The sequence below is a fragment of the Gymnoscopelus microlampas genome (genome assembly GCF_963454915.1).
Source record: "Gymnoscopelus microlampas genome assembly, chromosome: 20".
NCBI classification, from domain to species: domain Eukaryota; kingdom Metazoa; phylum Chordata; class Actinopteri; order Myctophiformes; family Myctophidae; genus Gymnoscopelus; species Gymnoscopelus microlampas.
In genome coordinates, this window is record NC_139957.1 from 13090207 (window position 1) to 13110334 (window position 20128).

General features: G+C 43.8%; 1 protein-coding gene across 1 annotated transcript in view; it reads right to left on the reverse strand.

The window, feature by feature from the left end:
* sptbn5 (spectrin, beta, non-erythrocytic 5) overlaps positions 1 to 17143 on the reverse strand; it is a gene marked incomplete at its 5' end in the record, with an annotated part of 72388 nt that extends 55245 nt beyond the window's left edge. Inside the window, 11 exons of the mRNA XM_084044535.1 lie at positions 2063 to 2201; positions 3288 to 3508; positions 4653 to 4786; positions 5012 to 5096; positions 5262 to 5369; positions 5841 to 5927; positions 8237 to 8465; positions 8699 to 8853; positions 9194 to 9310; positions 9904 to 10071; positions 17030 to 17143. Of these exons, the coding sequence (XP_083900661.1) occupies positions 2063 to 2201; positions 3288 to 3508; positions 4653 to 4786; positions 5012 to 5096; positions 5262 to 5369; positions 5841 to 5927; positions 8237 to 8465; positions 8699 to 8853; positions 9194 to 9310; positions 9904 to 10071; positions 17030 to 17143 (1557 nt within the window). The remainder of the gene's footprint in view (positions 1 to 2062; positions 2202 to 3287; positions 3509 to 4652; positions 4787 to 5011; positions 5097 to 5261; positions 5370 to 5840; positions 5928 to 8236; positions 8466 to 8698; positions 8854 to 9193; positions 9311 to 9903; positions 10072 to 17029) is intronic.
* Positions 17144 to 20128: the final 2985 nt, after the last annotated feature.

Below are 20128 nucleotides of genomic sequence, written 5' to 3' on the forward strand. Positions count from 1 at the left end.
TATAGTGGTCTACAGATGCAGTAGAGTGGTCTACAGATGCACTAGAGTGGTCTACAGATGCACTAGAGTGGTCTACAGATGCACTAGAGTGGTCTACAGATGCAGTAGAGTGGTCTACAGATGCACTAGAGTGGTCTACAGATGCAGTAGAGGGGTCTACAGATGCAGTATCAGTGTCCAGAGATGTCTACAGATCAAGACAGTAGTCTACAGACATACTAGAGGGGTCTACAGACACACTAGAGGGGTCTACAGATCACGACAGGGGTCTACAGATGCACTACATGGTCTACACAGATGCACTACAGTGGTCTATCGATACAGTACAGCAGTCTATAGATACAGTAGCTAGTCTATAGATGCAGTACAGTGGTCTTTAGATGCAGTACAATGGTCTATATATGCAGTACAGTGGTTTATAGATTCAGTACAGTGGGATATAGATGCAGCACAGTGGTCTAGATGCAATACAGTGGTCTCATATAGCTATAGATGCAGTACAGTGGTATATATACACAATACAGTGGTCTCTAGATACAGTAAAGTGGTCTCAGATAGCAATAGATACAGTGTGGTGGTCTGCACTAGAGTGATCTACAGATGCAGTAGAGGGGTCTACAGATGCACTACAGTGGTCTACAGATGCAGTAGAGTGGTCTACAGATGCAGTAGAGGGGTCTACAGATGCACTACAGTGGTCTACAGATGCAGTAGAGTGGTCTACAGATGCAGTAGAGGGGTCTACAGATGCAGTAGAGTGGTCTACAGATGCACTAGAGTGGTCTACAGATGCAGTAGAGTGGTCTACAGATGCACTACAGTGGTCTACAGATGCACTAGAGTGGTCTACAGATGCAGTAGAGTGGTCTACAGATGCAGTAGAGTGGTCTACAGATGCAGTAGAGTGGTCTACAGATGCACTAGAGTGGTCTACAGATGCAGTAGAGTGGTCTACAGATGCACTACAGTGGTCTACAGATGCACTAGAGTGGTCTACAGATGCAGTAGAGTGGTCTACAGATGCAGTAGAGTGGTCTACAGACCACTTCCAATATATTCAGTACAGTACAGTGGTTTCTAGATACAGTACAGTGGTCTCATACAGCTATAGATGCAGTCTCCTCTCCTAGAAGTGGTCTCCTTTTTACAATAGGCAGAAATTACATATTTGTACTGAATGCAAAACACTGCATGGTTCTTGCCCAGAACTGCATGACCATCTTGGATGGCATCTTGAAAATTATGCCTTTCTGCTAAGTATATTTTCCTGGATATTTGGGATGTTCTCAAGCATGCCTAAAGGTACCAGAATCAATTGAAAACCCTTTTGTATCAATGTTTAGGGAGGTTTAGTGGTACTCTTTCTTATATGCCTATTGACCGGTCTATTTCTCATAAAAAGTGCTTGTTTAAGATAAGGCTGAAAATTACCACCCCAGAATGAAATACTATGGGTAAATTATACATTTCCTGAATCCTTAGGGTCATGTCAGTAGTATTCCAGTTGTTGTGTTTTGTGTCTCTGATGTTTCTTGATGCCACAGAACTAAAAGAAAATATATGGTTTAGGCGGAAATTGTGAGAAAAAAAAGGTTATTAAAGGTTTGAAGAGCTCCAGTGACCACCGTACTTATCATACATAGTCACCAAAGGGCTCGAATGAAAGCTCAAAGTGTCCCCTTAAAAATTATACCAAACATAAAATATAAAACATTGTAATATGCCCTGAACGTGAGCCAATACCAAGATATGCACATGTGTCTAAAATGCCATTTTTCAATGGCATCAACTTTAGCAGCTGATAACCCCAATTTAGCTGGGCCTCAGGAAGGTCTATCATACAAAAATAATATCTAGGGATGTATAGGAATAAAAAAATCCCAACTAGAATTTGCCATCCCAGGTGGTAGCGATATGTGAGATTTTGGGGTTTGGCCCAAGGACTATACTTATAACATATGTTATGGATTACAACAAGCCTCAGACGTCTAGGCCAGGAGGAGCGCTTCATTCAAGTCTGAGGGTGTGCCTACACCAATTACTTTGTAAAACACACTGATACCTGCAGTTCTTTGAGCTCCTGTGAGACCAGCTCTATGTCTCTGAGGACACTGAACGTTTGGACTGCATTTGCCAGCATCCGCTTATGCTCGTCCAACTGCTTCAGCAGGTCCTTCCATCGATGTCTGATATTGAGCTCTCTGGAACACACACACAAACTGGTATCACTATATTTGTGAGGAACATCCTTTGATTTAGTCCCTAATGTATAACCTTAACCATCAACACCACATGCCTATCCTTAACCTTTACCTTAACCTTAACCTTAACCAAACTATAACCCTAAGCGGTAAATTATGCTTCCCACAGACAGAGTGCCATAAAGTAGTGGGCAGTTCTGTTCCCAAAGGTGCTATATTTATCTACAGAGAATGATTCATCAGACTCCTTAAGTTTAGTAGAGTATCTTTATTTTTATCCTGTCACAAAGACATGCATGCATATTTACAAAGCTGAGAGAAGCCCTGTTAAGTCTTTATATGAATAAATAGTTAGCAAGAACATGTTCATAGAAGAGGTAGGCTACAGTAAATTTGAAATGATTTTGTTACAGGAAAATTTACAAATCAGTTTCTGTGTTGATCAGATCAAATGTTGCTAAATAGCTACTGTAGATTTAACGAAAGTCTGGGAAACCAAACATATGCTGCTCATCCAAGAGGAAATACCCGATTGGCAGGGGAGATATTGGGCTTATGCGCTTTAGGCAGGGCTACTTAACCACTCAACCCAGGTACTAATACCCAGTGCCAGGGTTGAAATTACATTTCTCACCTCCAACCACTGCAGATGTTCTAGTTATATTGTATTATTAACATAATAACATATAACATTTTATTCATTAAAACAAGTTCCGGATTGCAGCTTTAAGTTGTTGCATGTGTGAGCACTGAGCACACCACCAGTTTTAATGTTGAGGGCAGAAGGTTATTTTTTTTTGTGCTTGCATGTTCGGGGGCGGCAGTGGCTCAGGGGTAGAGTGGCCGGATGGCAACCGTGAGTCCCAGTTTGATCCCGGGCTCCCCCGTAGTTGGTGTCGAAGCGTCCTTGAGAAAGACGCTGAACCCCTAATTGCTCCCGATCAGCAGGTTGGTGCCTTGCATGGTTTCCTCCGCCATCGGTGTATGAATGAATGGGTGAATGTAATGCACAATCTCTGTAAAGCGCTTTGGATAAAAGTGCTATATAAATGCACCATTTATGTTCTGGTATGTGTCTTGTCTCACCTCCTGATGACTTCCTCTTTGCTGTGGTAGTTTCCTGTCTCTATGGTGTGGGCCATCTCTGTGAGGGCAGTGAAGCGTTGCTCTCTGACCAGGGCGTCTGTCCCGAGGCCCTCTACGCGCCGAGAGGCAGCCTGGGCGTCCTCCAGACTGCTCAGTCCTCTCACCTCCTGTCTCCTGATCAGCTTCTCTGTGTCCTCCAGATAACTCTCCCTCAAAGCTGCCTGGAGAGGACAGGGGACAGACAGTCATTTGACATAGCAGTGACCTAATGGTTAAGACCAGTGATGGAAGAAGTATACTCCCATTTTTCAGTCAAGTAAAAGTATCAATACCCTGTTGTAGAAATAGTCTGTTACAAGTACAAGTTCGGTATTCAAAATGTACTTGAGTAAAAGAACAAAAGTATTGGCATCAAAATATTAAATATACTTAATACTTAAAGTACCAAAAAGTACCTTAATACTTAAAGTACCATTTTACAAGTTTTCAAATGTATAAAATGTATTAAAAATCATTTGAAAATAGCTGATCTAAAAGCTCACAAGTTGTGAGTTTGCAGATAGGCTATTTTCAGATTGCCAAAGTATATACTGTCTATAGGTCTGACGTGGCACGTGGTATTGTAATAATAATCAAAATCTACAAAGTAACTAGTAACTAATGTTTTCAAATCATTACAGTGGAGTAAAAAGTACAATATTTGCCTTTGAGATGTATTGGAGTAGAAGTATAATTATTGAAAAATGGAAGTACTCCAGTAAAGTAAAAATGAGTAAATGTACTTAGTTCACCTCTCTGGACCCAGATGTACTCCTGTTGGTCTGGGATTAGATCCCACCTGGACCTTCTCTGCTGTCTCGCCTACACTCTGTCTCCCTCTCAGCATTCCTACCGTCTGTCCTTCCTACATTGTCTCCCTCTCAGCTTTCCTATTGTCTGTCCTTCCTACATTGTCTCCCTCTCAGCTTTCCTATTGTCTGTCCTTCCTACATTGTCTCCCTCTCAGCTTTCCTATTGTCTGTCCTTCCTACATTGTCTCCCTCTCAGCTTTCCTATTGTCTGTCCTTCCTACATTATCTCCCTCTCAGCTTTCTGTATTTAATCTCTTTCTCAATAAAAGGCTAACTGAATGATCACTCGTTTCAACATTATATGCTGCATCTACAGCGTTTGATCTCCATGCTCTGTGCAAGGTCTTATGTTCCAAACATGTAATTTATTTCCATTATTATCATCATATACTGGCTACCAAAAGGACCACATTTCTTACATTTGACCTTATCAGCAAGGTGCCTATAACAAGAATATAATACAGTTTCCATATGAGAGAGAGAAAGACCACATCCAGGTGGTCTCTTGACTGACCTTCCTAGCGAACTTCTGCGCCAGTTGCTCCAGATGTTCCAGCCTTAGTAGCGCCTCCTGCAGGGCACGCTCTCTCTCATGTTCAGCTCTCTCCAACAACACCCAGCTCTTCTCTATGTCACTGAGGGTCTTACCTAGACACACACACACACACACACACACACACACACACACACACACACACACACGCACACACACACACACACACACACACACACACACACGCGCGCGCGCACGCACACACACACAAACACAAGTCAACACACTTCGACAGTACACGTTTGTGTGTCTTGTGGTGCGAATTTTGGCATTTGGTCCGTACTGTGTGCACGTGCATGCGTGCGTGCTTGCATACGTACCTTCTGGAGGCATATAGGCTCTCTGGTTGTTAGCTGCTAGCTGTGTCCTCAGACTGAATACATGGGCCTCAATCGCACCACGCTCCTAGAGAGAGAGAAAGAAAAGATGAGTGTGTGTGTGTGTGTGTGTGTGTGTGTGTGTGTGTGTGTGTGTGTGTGTGTGTGTGTGTGTGTGTGTGTGTGTGTGTGTGTGTGTGTGTGTGTGTGTGTGTGTGTGTGTGTGTGTGTGTGTGTGTGTGTGTGTGTAGACCTGGTATTTAGGCGGTTTCTCAACAGTCCTGTAGGTCTTAAAAGCAGAAACCAGAGTCCGCATGTCTTTCAGAGAGTTAGGGAATTTTCTGTCATTCAGCTCCAATATCTACAATGAATACATTAATAAATGAATTAATCAATCAATCAATCAATCAATCTATCAATGAATCAATGCATTTTTTTAAAAGTAATCAGACAACCAATAGGCCAGTCAGACAAGTATTTTTTTCATTCATTCTGTTAGTCAGTTAGTCGAATCAACATGTTTAAAAGAGAACATCTTTAACTTTTAAGCTCTTTATAGTTATTCTGATAAATATTGAACCTTTATTAACATAATATTTATCAGGTGGGTCAGCTAAATAGGTGGGTGAGTCAGCTAAACTACACTATTAAACTATTTACAAAAGCAGTACTTGAAGAAACCGTGTGGGCTTCCCAAACTGCCAAGGACCCCCAAATAGCCCTAGCCTCTGGCTGCAGTCCCCCTGTGAAATTACTTCTTTTTTTTTACGTAGTGAAAAATGGTCTAGATCTACAAGCTCAATCTTATTAGTAGTAATAATATTTTCCTTACCTTGGCTCTGATCCACTGGAGTAGATCTGAAACCATTCTGCCATACTGGACTTTCATATCATCCAGCTGCCTCATCGTATCCACAATCTGACAGAGAGAGAGAGAGAGAGAGAGAGAGAGAGAGAGAGAGAGAGAGAGAGAGAGAGAGAGAGAGAGAGAGAGATATCAACACAGCATTTGGATTAAAAAAAACAGTAGGCTACTGTACCTTATTCATTTGTAAAGACATTTTTTAAAACACTTTTAAAAGTAGATTACACACATTTAGTTTACACACGATTAATTAACACACACACACACACACACACACACACACACACACACACACACACACACACACACACACACACACACACACACACACACACACACACACACACACACACACACACACACACACACACACACACACAGAACCAGAGTGAGGTCAAACCTGATTTAAAGCACTGGAGCCTCTTCCTCCTAATGGCATCACCTCCCTGGACACGCCCACCACATGTACCCAGGGAAACGCCCTGTACCTGCCCATGCCTCCAAACACAGGCCTCCCCCACATAGTGCTGGGAAATGTAGTCTGTGCCTGGTATGCTATTACTAGTCCACTCTGCTGGCCTGTAGGAAATTAATGTTGGGTCTCACAAGCCACTGCAGCAAGTGTTCACCTGTGCTGTGTAGGTACAGACACCCGGTCTTACGTATGTTCTCCATTCTATTCCTGGAGTTTTATCCAGGTTGTCAGTTTAGAAATGAAGCCAAATGTCTTTCAATTCAACCACACATCAGTAATGCGAGAAACCACCTTCCTTCCTCCATCCCACCCGCTGCTCACCCAATCTTCCTTACTGTAAAATCCTGAGGGTACATTTTACTCTAATTACAAATTAGAGTCACTCATTTCACTTTAATTTAACCGAGAGTGAACAAATGTACACTCACTGAGTCGCAAATGCATAATGGAAGTATTGCTATGTACTGTATCCTCTAGTAGTCTATATTCACCTGCTACTGTAGGTACAGTGCTTGTCCTAAACAGCACAAGGCACAGTTACAGTACCGTGTATTAATAAATACTCCCCTTCCCCTGACCTACATATAGGAACTACAAGACCACTCCTTACTGTCTTCTTCTGTCATCAAGTAACAGCTTCCTGACTGAACAGCGTCTATGTTTAAATAGAGACCAGGCTGATGGAAAACTGAATGGGAGTGTACTGTATATGCTTGCTTCCTGCAACAAGTCTGTAGGATTGTAATGTGATTAGCTTAGCTTAGCTTCTCTAGTTCCACCCCCTGCACAGACCTAGAGAGGATGGACAGGAGGATAACTGTTTGTTAATCTCCTGTGGATGAGGCTGTCCATTCTGTGTGTTCTATCTCTATGACCAGCATTAAGCTGCTGTAATACTATAGTAATGTGATGAAGTAACTTACAGGATTGAACCACTGATGTATTAATAGTTGATGTGAATTATATTTCACTATTTTGCACACAAAATTGCAAACATGTTAAATATTATTTTAATTTATATGGAAATGTTGACTATTATTAACTGACTGACTGACTGACTGTTGACTGTGAGGTTCAATTCATAAAGGTCTCACAGGTAGTTTGTGGTTACCCGTGTAGGCCCTATAAAGAGAAGAATGCATTCGCCATCTGTTTTGAATAAGGGGTGTCATGTTTTGCAATTAATTAAGTTTACCTAGACTATTTCTGCTATTAAAGCTTTGTGCTTTCTATCAGACTGTGCAGGGCAGAGGCATCTCTCTCTCTCTCTCTCTCTCTCTCTCTCTCTCTCTCTCTCTCTCTCTCTCTCTCTCTCTCTCTCTCTCTCTCTCTCTCTCTCTCTCTCTCTCTCTCTCTCTCTCTCTCTCTCTCTCTCTCTCTCTCTCTCTCTCTCTCTCTCTCTCTCTCTCTCTCTCTCTCTCACACACACACACGCAGAGAATTATGCAGATGAGGCAACTGCAGTTTCCAAACTGCCCAGCAGAGGGTGAAAGAATCCTATATTATATTGTCAATGACAAACTCTTTACTCTTCCTGTTTGAATTGGACATCAGTGGCAGCACAGACATATGTTGTCATGTAGAACAGGGTTTCCCAAACGTTTTAAGCTTGAGACCCAAAAGATATTTTTCGGTGTCTCTCTGGGACCCATACAAGAATGTATTCTGAATGAATAACTTAAGCCCTATTTCTTTTTACAAACATTGTAAAGAGTGTTTTTGATTCCTTATATTTTTGAAAATGTATGGAATTCTTAAATGTTAGATTATTTGGCAATTTCTGAAATTTCTGGGGACATTTAGCAACTCGTCTAGGAACCACTGATGTACAACAACAACACTACCACTACTACTACCAGTACGTAGTCCCACTACCGCCACCACCAACCTTAGCTATCCTCTTCTGTCTGGTCTGTTCGTGTTTCATCTTGTTGAAGTAGTGGTAGTACAGCGACACGTAGGTCATGATGGACTTCTCATCCGGGTGACGGACCAACATGTCCTCCACGTCCAACAGCTGCATGATGCCAAACTCTCTCTCTGCCACCGAGAAGGCGTGGCCCAGGTTATGCTTGGGGTCATCGTCATGGAGACGCCCATAGTCAAAAAGGTCAGGCCTGAAATGCAGAGCATTAGTTGGGAGACGTTTTGGAACAGGACAGATCATTTAGTGTGTGTGTGTGTGTGTGTGTGTGTGTGTGTGTGTGTGTGTGTGTGTGTGTGTGTGTGTGTGTGTGTGTGTGTGTGTGTGTGTGTGTGTGTGTGTGTGTGTGTGTGTTTGCGTGTGCGTGCGCGTGCGTGTGCGTGTGTTTGTGTGTGTGTGTGTGTGTGTGTGTGCGTGTTCCTCTACCTGTGTGTGTGTATGAGTGCATTGAAGGCCAGTCCATCTCTCCAGCTCCCAGAGAAGTCCTTGATATCTACGTTACTGTAATCAGCAGTCTTCCTCTGACACCAAATCAGCAGGGCCTCCTTGGCTGATCGACGAGCTATGCTCCCACCTCCTGACTGGAAGGGCAGAGGAGAAGAAGAGGAGGAAGAGGAGAGGAGAGGTTGTTGGTTTGAGTTCTCACCTACTCAAGATATTATGGTTGTCCCTGCCTTGTGTAAGGCCATTGGTTTTACATTCCGGCCTCATCAATGTTGATAGTGTGTGAGTCTCTCTCTACCTTGTCTAAGCGCCAGGTTGTTAGTTTGAGTCTCTGCCTCATCAAATGGTGTTTGTTTGTCTTTACCTCATCCAGTGGTGCTAGTTAAGTTTCTACCTCGTCCAATGGTGATAGTTAAGGTGATCAAGTTGTTGTTTTTAGTCTCTACCTTGTTTAAGGTCATTGGTTTAAATTCCTACCTCGTCAAGGTTGATGGCTCCAATCTGAAACCTGAGGATGATGATCCAGAGCAGACCCAGGATCAGAGTTCTGTCCCCATCCACCACGTTCTCCGGACCAATCAGATCCACCCGAATCTGACAGCAAAAACATGATTGGTCAGTTGCCTGTGTGCATCGCTGCATTAAGAGTGTTTTTTAGGCCACAGAAACAGACTGTGAACAAATACCCTTAGATAGATACAGCAACAGTAGCCTACTGTACATAGCATGTCAAAATAAAACCCTGCAATAATAATAAAGAGAGCAAGTAAGTCAAAGATCAAATAAAAGCAGTGGATCCCAAACCTTTTATCACGAGAAATTTGATGTCTCCTCGGGACCCAAACTAGTTAAAATAGCAGATCTACAAACTCAGACCTGAGCTCTTCTATTTTCACTACTTCTTAAAGTTCTAAAAGAGCTTGTAGAGCTTCTATTTTCACCACTTCTTAACGTTTTCTTTCTTTATTTATGGTATTTCTTTGATTTGTCTTTTATTTTTGAAAATCTTTTGAAATAATATATCACTTTCAGGTAGGAAAGGAAAAAAAGGATATCTACTCTTGACCCATAAAAATCTGTCTACAACCCACAAATGGTCCCGACCCACTGTTTGGGAACCCCCTGGCCTAGAGACAGGAAGTTGGCATGTAGAGATAGGAAGCTGGTGTTTAAGTACAGGACGTTACCTTGGTTCTAAGGAAGTTAATGGCGATGCTGTTGTTGGCCAGACAGTGAGCGCGGAGGGTTCTTCTGCTGGGAGCAGGAAGTGCCGACCCGGATATCAGCTCCAGAAGACGCACCAGAACAACGCCCGTCTTCAGTTCAGTGTAAACATCTGTCAGGTTTAATGTCTCCTACATACACACACACACACACACACATGAGGACAAAAGTGTTTTGGTGAGTGCTGGGTTAGGGACAAGCACAGAGACAGGGACACACGCGCGCGCGCGCACACACACACACACACACACACACACACACACACACACACACACACACACACACACACACACACACACACACACACACACACACACACACACACACACACACACACACACACACACACACACAGCACACGCATACAAAACACATGCATACAAAGCACATGATATGATACACTCCCACAGTCAATAAGTACACAAGGGAGTCATGAGGAAATGTATTTGATAGAGAACAGATTATGTTTCAGATATATACACTTCAAATTGCAAATCAAATGTTGACGTTTTGGTCCGTTTGGGACCACACACACCACAACACAAAGGGCTGAGACATCTTCCCTCTGATGAAATTCTTCTGTGATCATGCAACCCTTATATCTGTCATCACAGGGAGAGAGAGACGGGCAGGGGGAGGGGGGTGGAGGTGTTCATTATTTATCAGTACTCTGCCTGTTAAAACACAGTTAGCTCATGACATCACACAATGTATGTCTGGACCGCTTTAGGACCTCAGGTAAGGGCTCTACTCTGCCTCTGCCATACGTAGACAATGTCAGTATGACAAACCTGTTCCTTTTTTAGTGTGCTTGTTTATGGTGCTAGTGTACAGTCAGTGGAAGGTGCTCTATCTCTCTGGGAATGAATAATGACAGAACAGCAAGAAAACGTCAGCCCTGCCCCGCCCTGCAAGGTTCAAGGTACTAGCTAAATATAATCTGACCAATAATAAACCAACAGGCCAGCTGACTGTCATGTGACTGTCTCTCTCTCACTCACACACGTACGCGCGCACACACACACACACACACACACACACACACACACACACGCAGTCACGCACGCGCGCGCGCACACACACACACACACACACACACACACACACACGCGCGTTTTAGACCCTGCGATGTGTCTTTGAAATATATTTTATATATATATTGACATTACCAAAATATTTCAAAAAGTATATATGCTTTTTACAATGACATATTTCTTTTCACTATGGGGAGATGTAGTTCAATGACTAGAATGAATTAAGAGTGACTCAAACACACACACACACACACGCACGCACGCACGCACGCACGCACGCACGCGCACACGCACACACACGCACACGCACACACACGCACACATTTTTCACTTCTTCCTTCTCTCCTCACTTCTCCTTTCCTAGCTCCTATCCTCTCCTTCCCTCTCTTATTTTTCCTCTCCTCTGCTCCTATGGGAGTATTATTATGTGAAGCTAAGCAGGCCTCCTCCTTAACAATCACATAATGTATGGCTGGGAGTGGACACACACACACAACACACACACACACACACACACACACACACACACACACACACACACACACACACACACACACACACACACACACACACACACACACACACACACACACACACACACACACACACACACACACACACACACACACACACACACACACACATCATACAGAACACACCAACATAAGTGCACATAAGTGCATGTGTACATTCCATGTGAGGGCGTGGTGAGGTCCATATGGTGTTAATGTCATCGACACAAAGTGACGTTAACCACTTGGACCCTATATACTTCGTTGACCGGGCTCCCCCAGGGCTCTGTACTTGGCCCCCTCCTTTTTCCCCTCCACACACCAAATCTCTTCACTGAAAATAGCCAATCAGGAAGCTCACAATGCGACTACAGTAGCTATTAGATCGGCTATTTTTGCAGAATATTCGCCCATGTTTTCGTAGAATGTTCGCCTGTTATGACATGCACAGACTAGGGATGCCATGGTTAAAGCGGTGACAAACACAATACAGGTTCTCAATCAGTGTTCCGGGACTCAAAGTGGGTCTCTAGATGTTTAGAAACGGCCATAGTTTGAGTGTGATATACAGATTCCTACACACACACACACACACACACACACACACACACACACACACAAAAGATGTGTGCATGTGTGTATGCAGACCGCTGGATTATTCATTCATGTATCGGCAACTACTCTCCAAACATTCTGTCGTTCTGGCTATGTGGGCAGAAATAGTAATATCGTCGGAAACCATGTCCAAAACTGTTACTTATCAGGATTAAAATTCAAAAATAGCAAAAATAGCAGATCGACAAGCTCGAAACGCGAAGCGACGCGTTTTGAGCTTGTAGATCTGCTACTTTTGTGCAAAGCTATGGTATGATCAAGTAGGGCATTAATTTACAAAAAAAACAAAAAAAAATAGAATATGGAGATAAGAGGTTTCTGCCCGACAGCAACGATATGTCAGTATATAAGTTAAAAGGAATCCAAATCTATGTAATCTGACTGAGTGGGTGTGATGGAAGCAGTAAATCCCAGAGCTAATACAGCATGTGAAAACAACCTTCTGTTAAAGTCCTCAACGTCGGGCTGGCTCCAGTCTGTTACATAACACAGAGAAATGTACATTAATAGACAGAGGTCCCTGGTCCTGCTGAGGATATCCTGATGATACAGAGGGCTGGGGGTCAGGACACATTGTTCCTCACAGAGCTATGAGGGATAGAAATGCCATCTAGTAAGGTGGTCCACTCCCTTTCTGGGGAGTCACGTCTACCCCAGTTGGACATGGATCAGTTCCCCAAGAGACATACTGTATGTATATCCTCTCCTACACGGTCTCCTCTCAGCCTCCCTACTGCCTGTCTCTCCTACTCGGTCTCCTCTCAGCCTCCCTACTGCCTGTCTCTCCTACACGGTCTCCTCTCAGCCTCCCTACTGCCTGTCTCTCCTACTCGGTCTCCTCTCAGCCTCCCTACTGCCTGTCTCTCCTACACGGTCTCCTCTCAGCCTCCCTACTGCCTGTCTCTCATACAACAGTGGTTCTCAAACTTTTTCAAGTCAAGTACCCCCCAAATGGAAAGTGTTTTGTGCCAGGGACCCCCAGAAGAGAAGAAAAATAGCAGATATACAAGCTTGTAGATCTGCATTTTTTGAATAGCCAAAGGATAAATGGATAAAGTGGTTAATTAAGATTATGATGCTATGTTAACTATGTTTGCAGGGGACCCCCTTGAACCCCCCCCCCCCCCAAAGGCCCCAAGGACCCACTGACAACCAATGTCCGACTCCTACACACTGTCTCCCGCTCAGCTTTCCTACTGTCTGTCTCTTCTACACTGTCTCCCTCTCAGCTTTCCTGTTATTCTCAGTAAAGCAAGGAATGCAAAAGGATGTTTGAAGAATGTTCTATGTGCTGTAGTTCTACAGTAGTATACTGTATATTGTTCCCACTCTAACTGACTGACACCTTCCACTGAGGAATGGGAGGAAGCTGTTAAAATCCCATATGGTGCCCCTCCTGTGGACATCAGTCTCCTATGGACCCAGAGTCTACAAGGAGAGGTAGAAGACAGGACAGAGATGGGATAGGGTTTGGTGAGGTACGTATAGGAGAGAGACAGAGACAGACAGACAGGACAGGACATGGCTGGACAGGATTTGATGGGGTAGGACAGAGACAGGACAGGACATGATGGGGAGGGTTAGGAGGACAGAGACAGGACAGGACATATGGTATATTGCCCATTATTTGAATTGGCAACAACTTTCAACCTGCATCATTTTCAAAGGTTCTGAACGTTTTTTTTAACTGTTTGACAATATATCAGTGAAAACATCTGTAATCTGTGATCTAGATGAACTCTCCAAAATCGGGATTGGCATCTAGCAATCAGGCGCTAGACAGGGCAGTACAGAGACAGGACAAAATAGGACAGGATGGGTTGGGACTTGGGGTAGGGCAGGACAGGACAGGAGGGACAGGACAGGTGTGGCTGGGATAGAACAAGAAACAGAGAGAACAGGACAGGAGAGGGCCACTTAGGGCCCATTTTTACACTCAGAATTAAATTTACCCCAAGAATATTTATATATTTCGGTTATAATTCACCACTGTTAGTCATATTCTCTTCTATTGTTGCTAGTGTGCTGGATGTGATGAGCTCTGACTAATAATGTTAGCTCCCATGGCAACAGGAAATGAAACCAAGGTAATTCTATAAACGTTCTGTCTGCTTCCTGTGGTACTGATGAGAGCACTAGCACACACACACACATGCACCCACGAGCGCACACGCACGCACTCACTCACACTCACACTCCTGATGTAATGGCAGCAGGTGGTCCTGGAGGCGAGGGTGTCTTCACTTCCACATCATGCACTGCACTCCTTTGCTCACCCCCCTCTCTCTCTCTCTCTCTCTCTCTCTCTCTCTCTCTTCTTATGCATAAACAACATCATATGTATTGCACACACACACACACACACACACACACACACACACACACACACACACACACACACACACACACACACACACACACACACACACACACACACACACACACACACACACACATTCCTTTCGCAGCTGAGAATCTGCTGCATCATACGGAATGCTCCGAGGGAATGGAAAACACAGCTGATTTGAACCAGCAGGCCTCAGCGCTCAGCCAAAAACTGACACACAACAATCTGTATTCTGTACACTTTGTTGCAAATCACAAAAACATTTCAAAATTGCTTCGGAGCCCCTGAAGTGTCATGGGAAGTAAACAAATACAGGTTTACATCCCTTCACAGGGGGATACCTGACCTCGCAAAGGTTTTGTGATCCCTCACAGTACTTTTGGGTTTTCTCATAATACTTTTTGCGAGATAGTTCAGTCAGAAACACTCTCAGACAGTGGAGCCTGGGGTGGTGGAGGCAATAAGCTTTGCCAGCAGTAGCGTGTGGCAGCAATTGAAAAGCAGAGATCCAGTGTAGGAGGGAGCCATATTTAAACGGACTGCCTTGTTGAGGGAATGAGCTGTGATTGGTGTGTAGAAAAGTGTGGATGATTGAAAAACAAATCAGCAGACAGACAGCTGATTACAGCTGAGCGATGTATGACTCCCGTGCCCTGCATGAAACACAATGCTTCATTTTTAGCGGCTATTAGCCCTCTATACCTGGCTTTTGCGTCAACGTTCTGATTGGTCAGGCTCGCCAAAGTTCTGATTGGTCAGGCTCGCCAAGGTTCTGATTGGTCAGGTCCGTCAACGTTCTGATTGGTCAGGCTCGCCAAGGTTCTGATTGGTCAGGTCCGTCAACGTTCTGATTGGTCAGGCTCGCCAAGGTTCTGATTGGTCAGGTCCGTCAACGTTCTGATTGGTCAGGTCCGTCAACGTTCTGATTGGTCACTATTCATGACATCATAGTGATGTCATGAATAGTAACATAGTGATGTCATAAATAGTGACCAATCAGAACGTTGACGGACCTGACCAATCAGAACGTTGACGGACCTGACCAATCAGAACCTTGGCGAGCCTGACCAATCAGAACGTTGACGCAAAAGCCAGGTATAGAGGGCTAATATCCGCTCTATACCTAAAGGTATATCTGCTACAAAAAGCTACGAAGATAGAAGCTGATAGAGTGGGTACCTAAAGTTTATTTTTTAGGTACCCACTCTATCAGCTATGACAGATCAGTTTTTGCCACTTACCTTGGAATGCATTTGGTGATTCGCTTCCAATGGCACTATTTAGTGCCACTGGAAGCCTTTTAATATTGTTTCTCTAGTAGAAACACATATCTATGACAAAATATATCAAAGGCGCCGCTACCTTCACACAGGTGTGATTTTTAGCATTCTGTTCCATAGACAAACTAGTAAGGAGTGCTTAGTGGAGCAAAGATCTCCACCAGGAGGCACGAACCACAAATAATACTTACACTGTTTAATGCAGTGGTTCCCACATTTTTTATACAGATTATCAACTACGAGGCAATAGTTGCACGGATTCAGCCTAAGGGATGAGTGAGCTGTCATTGTGCAGTATATCCCATATTGCGGATGGGGAGCTTACACCCGATTGGCTTGTCCCACTTCATTGCAGACATTGCAGACGCACATAAAACTCAGCCTGTGGCTGTATTTTGATTGAACAGTAAACAGACACCTGCTGATAGCCTCCATGGAACATCTTTACCTGTACACACAGTTAGTACAGACAGCAATACAGAGCACCTGTTTCCATAACATCTATGATGACAGGACCAGGACAGTCCAAGGGACTGTCTGTACTATGGGCAGTGGTGGAAAGTAACTAAGTACATTTACCTAATTAAAATGTTGAGGTATTTGTACTTTACTTGTACTATTTCTAATTTGGCAAATTAAAAAAAATAGGCAAATAATGTACTTTTACTCCACAACAATTATTTGAAAACTTCAGTTACTTTTCAGATATACATTATGATATTATAAAACATACATTAACCACTTTAGCCCTATTTTATATCTATAGGCTATTTGAAAATAGACGATCTACAAGCTCACAACGCGTCGCATCGCGACGCGTTGTGAGCTTGTAGATCGGCTATATTTTCAAATATATTTTTGTACTTTTACTTTTAGTACTTTAAGTATATTTTGATGCCAATACTTTTGTACTTTTACTCAAGTCAATTTTGAATTCTGGACTTTTACTTGTAACAGAGTATTTCTATATTGCAGTACTTTTTCCACCCCTGACTACAACTACTACTAGCACCAACTCAGGTGATAAGTCACACGCACACTTCAACTGATTGGGGCGGGCTATTTAAACCTATCTGCTCATTCTGTTTGCTGCTGCTCTGCTATCGTGCTCCTCTGCTGTGCTGCTGCTTTGCTCTATGAAGTTTTTTTGCATTCCCCAGCATCCACCTGTGGGGTTCTATTTGATTCCTTAAGGGGGGGGGGGGGGTCTGGCTATTTAATTCCCTGTAATATATTTTCATTTTCATACTAATATATTTCTCATCTCATTTTCTTCCCCCTTTCTTCTATCTGCTCCTCACCCCATTCTTGGAGAAGACACTGTTCATCCATTTGGTGAAAGTTTTCTTCTGTATTGCCATTCGCTGCTCCTGCAGCTCCCGCACTCGCCCTGCCCCATCCTCATCTCCCTCCATCCCGATTGGCTGGCTGGGCTGCTCAGCTGGAAAAAGAGAAGGATACAGAGAGAAAGAGAGAGAGAGAGAGAGAGAGAGAGAGAGAGAGAGAGAGAGAGAGAGAGAGAGAGAGAGAGATGGAGAGACAGTGAGGGGGAGACAAAGGAAGGTTATCAGAGGGGGAGTTAGTAGATGCTACGGAGCTTAAAGGACATTACCTGTCAATTACACACCCCATGAAGCCTTGAATTCATGGAGATTTTTGGGCGGTGCAACCGCCCCTATGTGTGAGGTTTGGACCCCCACCCATTGCACCCCCCCAACCCTGCGCTGTGATTGGCCACCATTGTACCCCCCTAACCCTGCACCGTGATTGGCCACCATTGTACACTGGTTGACTCTATTCAGGACTGTGATTGGCTAGTGAAACACATAACACATGTGAGGTCCTATAAATAGGACTGTGCACTTAAACAAAACACATTTATGTTTTTTTTAAAGTGAATCACCCACTGTGATGACCACTGTGACCACACCGCCCACTTCACACTGGGTGTGATTTTTTTAGTTTTTGTCACATTCCTGAGCCAATAATTTGATGACCGGTTATCAGTCAGCAGGAGACTCAGTCTTTGAGTGTCCTGTCGGAGACTCCGCCGGTAATAAAATGATTGGCTTTGCCGCTTCGGAATGCGTCAAAAATGTAAAAGTCTCCATGAATTCAAGGCTTCATGGAGTGTGTAATTGATAGAAAATAAGTCATTTTTTGGGTGGACTACTCCTTTGAAATAATCTCCATAGTATTAAATACCACCTGATTCGGATGCTATCAATGCATAGAATGGGAGATTATCACGTTCTATCAGACCATTGAATGGGCGAAGTAGGCGACCTACCGTCTACCCCGCGATTTATCAGACCATTCAGTGGGCGTAATCAGGAGCTACTGACCTACCGACGGAGATGACTTAAATACTTTAGTTTCGGTTTTGGTTTTGGTTGTTTCGGTTTCGGACCATGACGGAGGCGCGCAGTCTCAGGCGAGGTGGAGCCCCGCGACGGGCCACCGAAGGAGCTAAGGCGACTGAGTTGCCGTCCGGAGCGGTGCGACCCTCGCCTGTGCCTACTCAGCGCCGTTCGAGTTATGTACCGATATGGACAGAATCGTAAATATTGTTGTGGGGACTGCTCCGCCTCCGTCGGTAGGTCAGTAGCTCCTGATTACGCCCAATGAATGGTCTGACAAATCGCGGGGTAGACGGTAGCTCGCCTACTTCGCCCATTCAATGGTCTGATAAAACGTGATAATCTCCCATTCAATGCATTGATAGCATTCGAAGCCGGTGCAAATACTGACAACGGATCAAAGTGACACTGATATAGCCTACTTGATATCCAATGTACTGCATATGGACAGATTGTACCATTGTTTATCAAGCACTGGTTTGGGACCCAACAGTGGCTCACGAGATGTTGTCACAGGTTCTGACAGGATGTTCTGTCAGCTGTGATTCGGTGTTCTCAAGGGGAACACCGATAGTAGCCACCGATGTTTCCTCTTTCACATGTAATAATTCCCCCGTTTGATTTCACAAGAATTGGCCTGGCTAAGTTTGGTTTCACCAGAAATGTTGAGTCAGCTCCATATTCACAAAAGACAAAATACATTATACTGGGTGAAACTACAGCAAGCCACTTGCTAGTTCAACTCTACAGTCTATAAATCCGGACAATAAACTACTCCACCAACGTCCCTATATTGCTGCTATAGAAAACCCTAATGGGGCTTTATCTTTATTACTTGTATCTTTATCTGATTATTACTTTATTATTGTCTCCGCCAGGCCGAAAGGCATGGCGAGAGAGTATGTTTTACCCCCTGTCCGTCCGTCCGTGTGTCCGTGTGTCCGTCCGTCATTCGATCTGTCTGTGTACAGCTAATCTCCGGCACCGTTGGCTTGCTCGCAGCCAAACTGTGCACACACAGTCCCTGGATACCAGAGCAGAACCTCTGCCCCAAATTTTTCACAGGGGCCTGTTATAGCGCCACCAGGAGGCCGATTTGTGCAAAACACATTTTTTGACAGTACTCCTACAGATGTTGTCCAAAAATCCTACAAATCGGTACACAGAATCTCTATAGTCATTAAACGAAACGTGTCTTTCAGATTTCTCATATTCCATCCTGATTGGCTAAAAATGTCTTCCAAAGTTTGCAGGAGTGCACCGTTTTGAACAAAATGCCTCAAATCATGAACACAGCATGCAATTTCCGTCAAATTATCCACGCACATTCCCATTAGGCAGAGGAAGAACTACCATTTGAAAATTTTCAAATCAGCCTCATGGTGGCGCTATAACAGGCCGATTCGTGATTTTACCTATAATTGCACCGATCTGTGTAAAACTTTGTATGCACACTCCCTATAGGTCAAGGAAAAACCTTTGCCCTGCATTTTTCACATCTGCCTTTTATAGCGCCACCAGGAGGCCGACTTGTGTAAAACACATTTTTTTATACTACTCCTTCCAATTTTATCCAAATTTCACGCAAATCGGTACACATTATCTCTATAGTCATGTGATCACAACGGATGTGTTTGATTTTTCATATTCCATACTGATTGGCTAAGATTGACATCTAAAGTTTGCATTATTGGCTTGTTTTGAACAAAATTCTGCAAACGCACCGTCCAATTGCGCTCAAACTTTGCACGCACATTCACACTATGTTGAGGAACAAATATATAACATTGGCCTGTTATAGCGCCACCAACAGGTCTAATTTAGCGAAACACATGTTTTTAACAAAATGCTTCAAATCATGAATGCAGTTAGTGTCCGATTGTCAAGCAAGGCCTAAGAAGAAATGGCACCCTTTTCACATTGGCCTATTATAGCGCCACCAGGAGGCCACAATAGCCTACCTGACCTGGCGGAGACCTGTGCTCCGAGGAGCACTTTTTCTAGTTGTTATTGTTATGTTGCTGTTAACACAGTACTGCA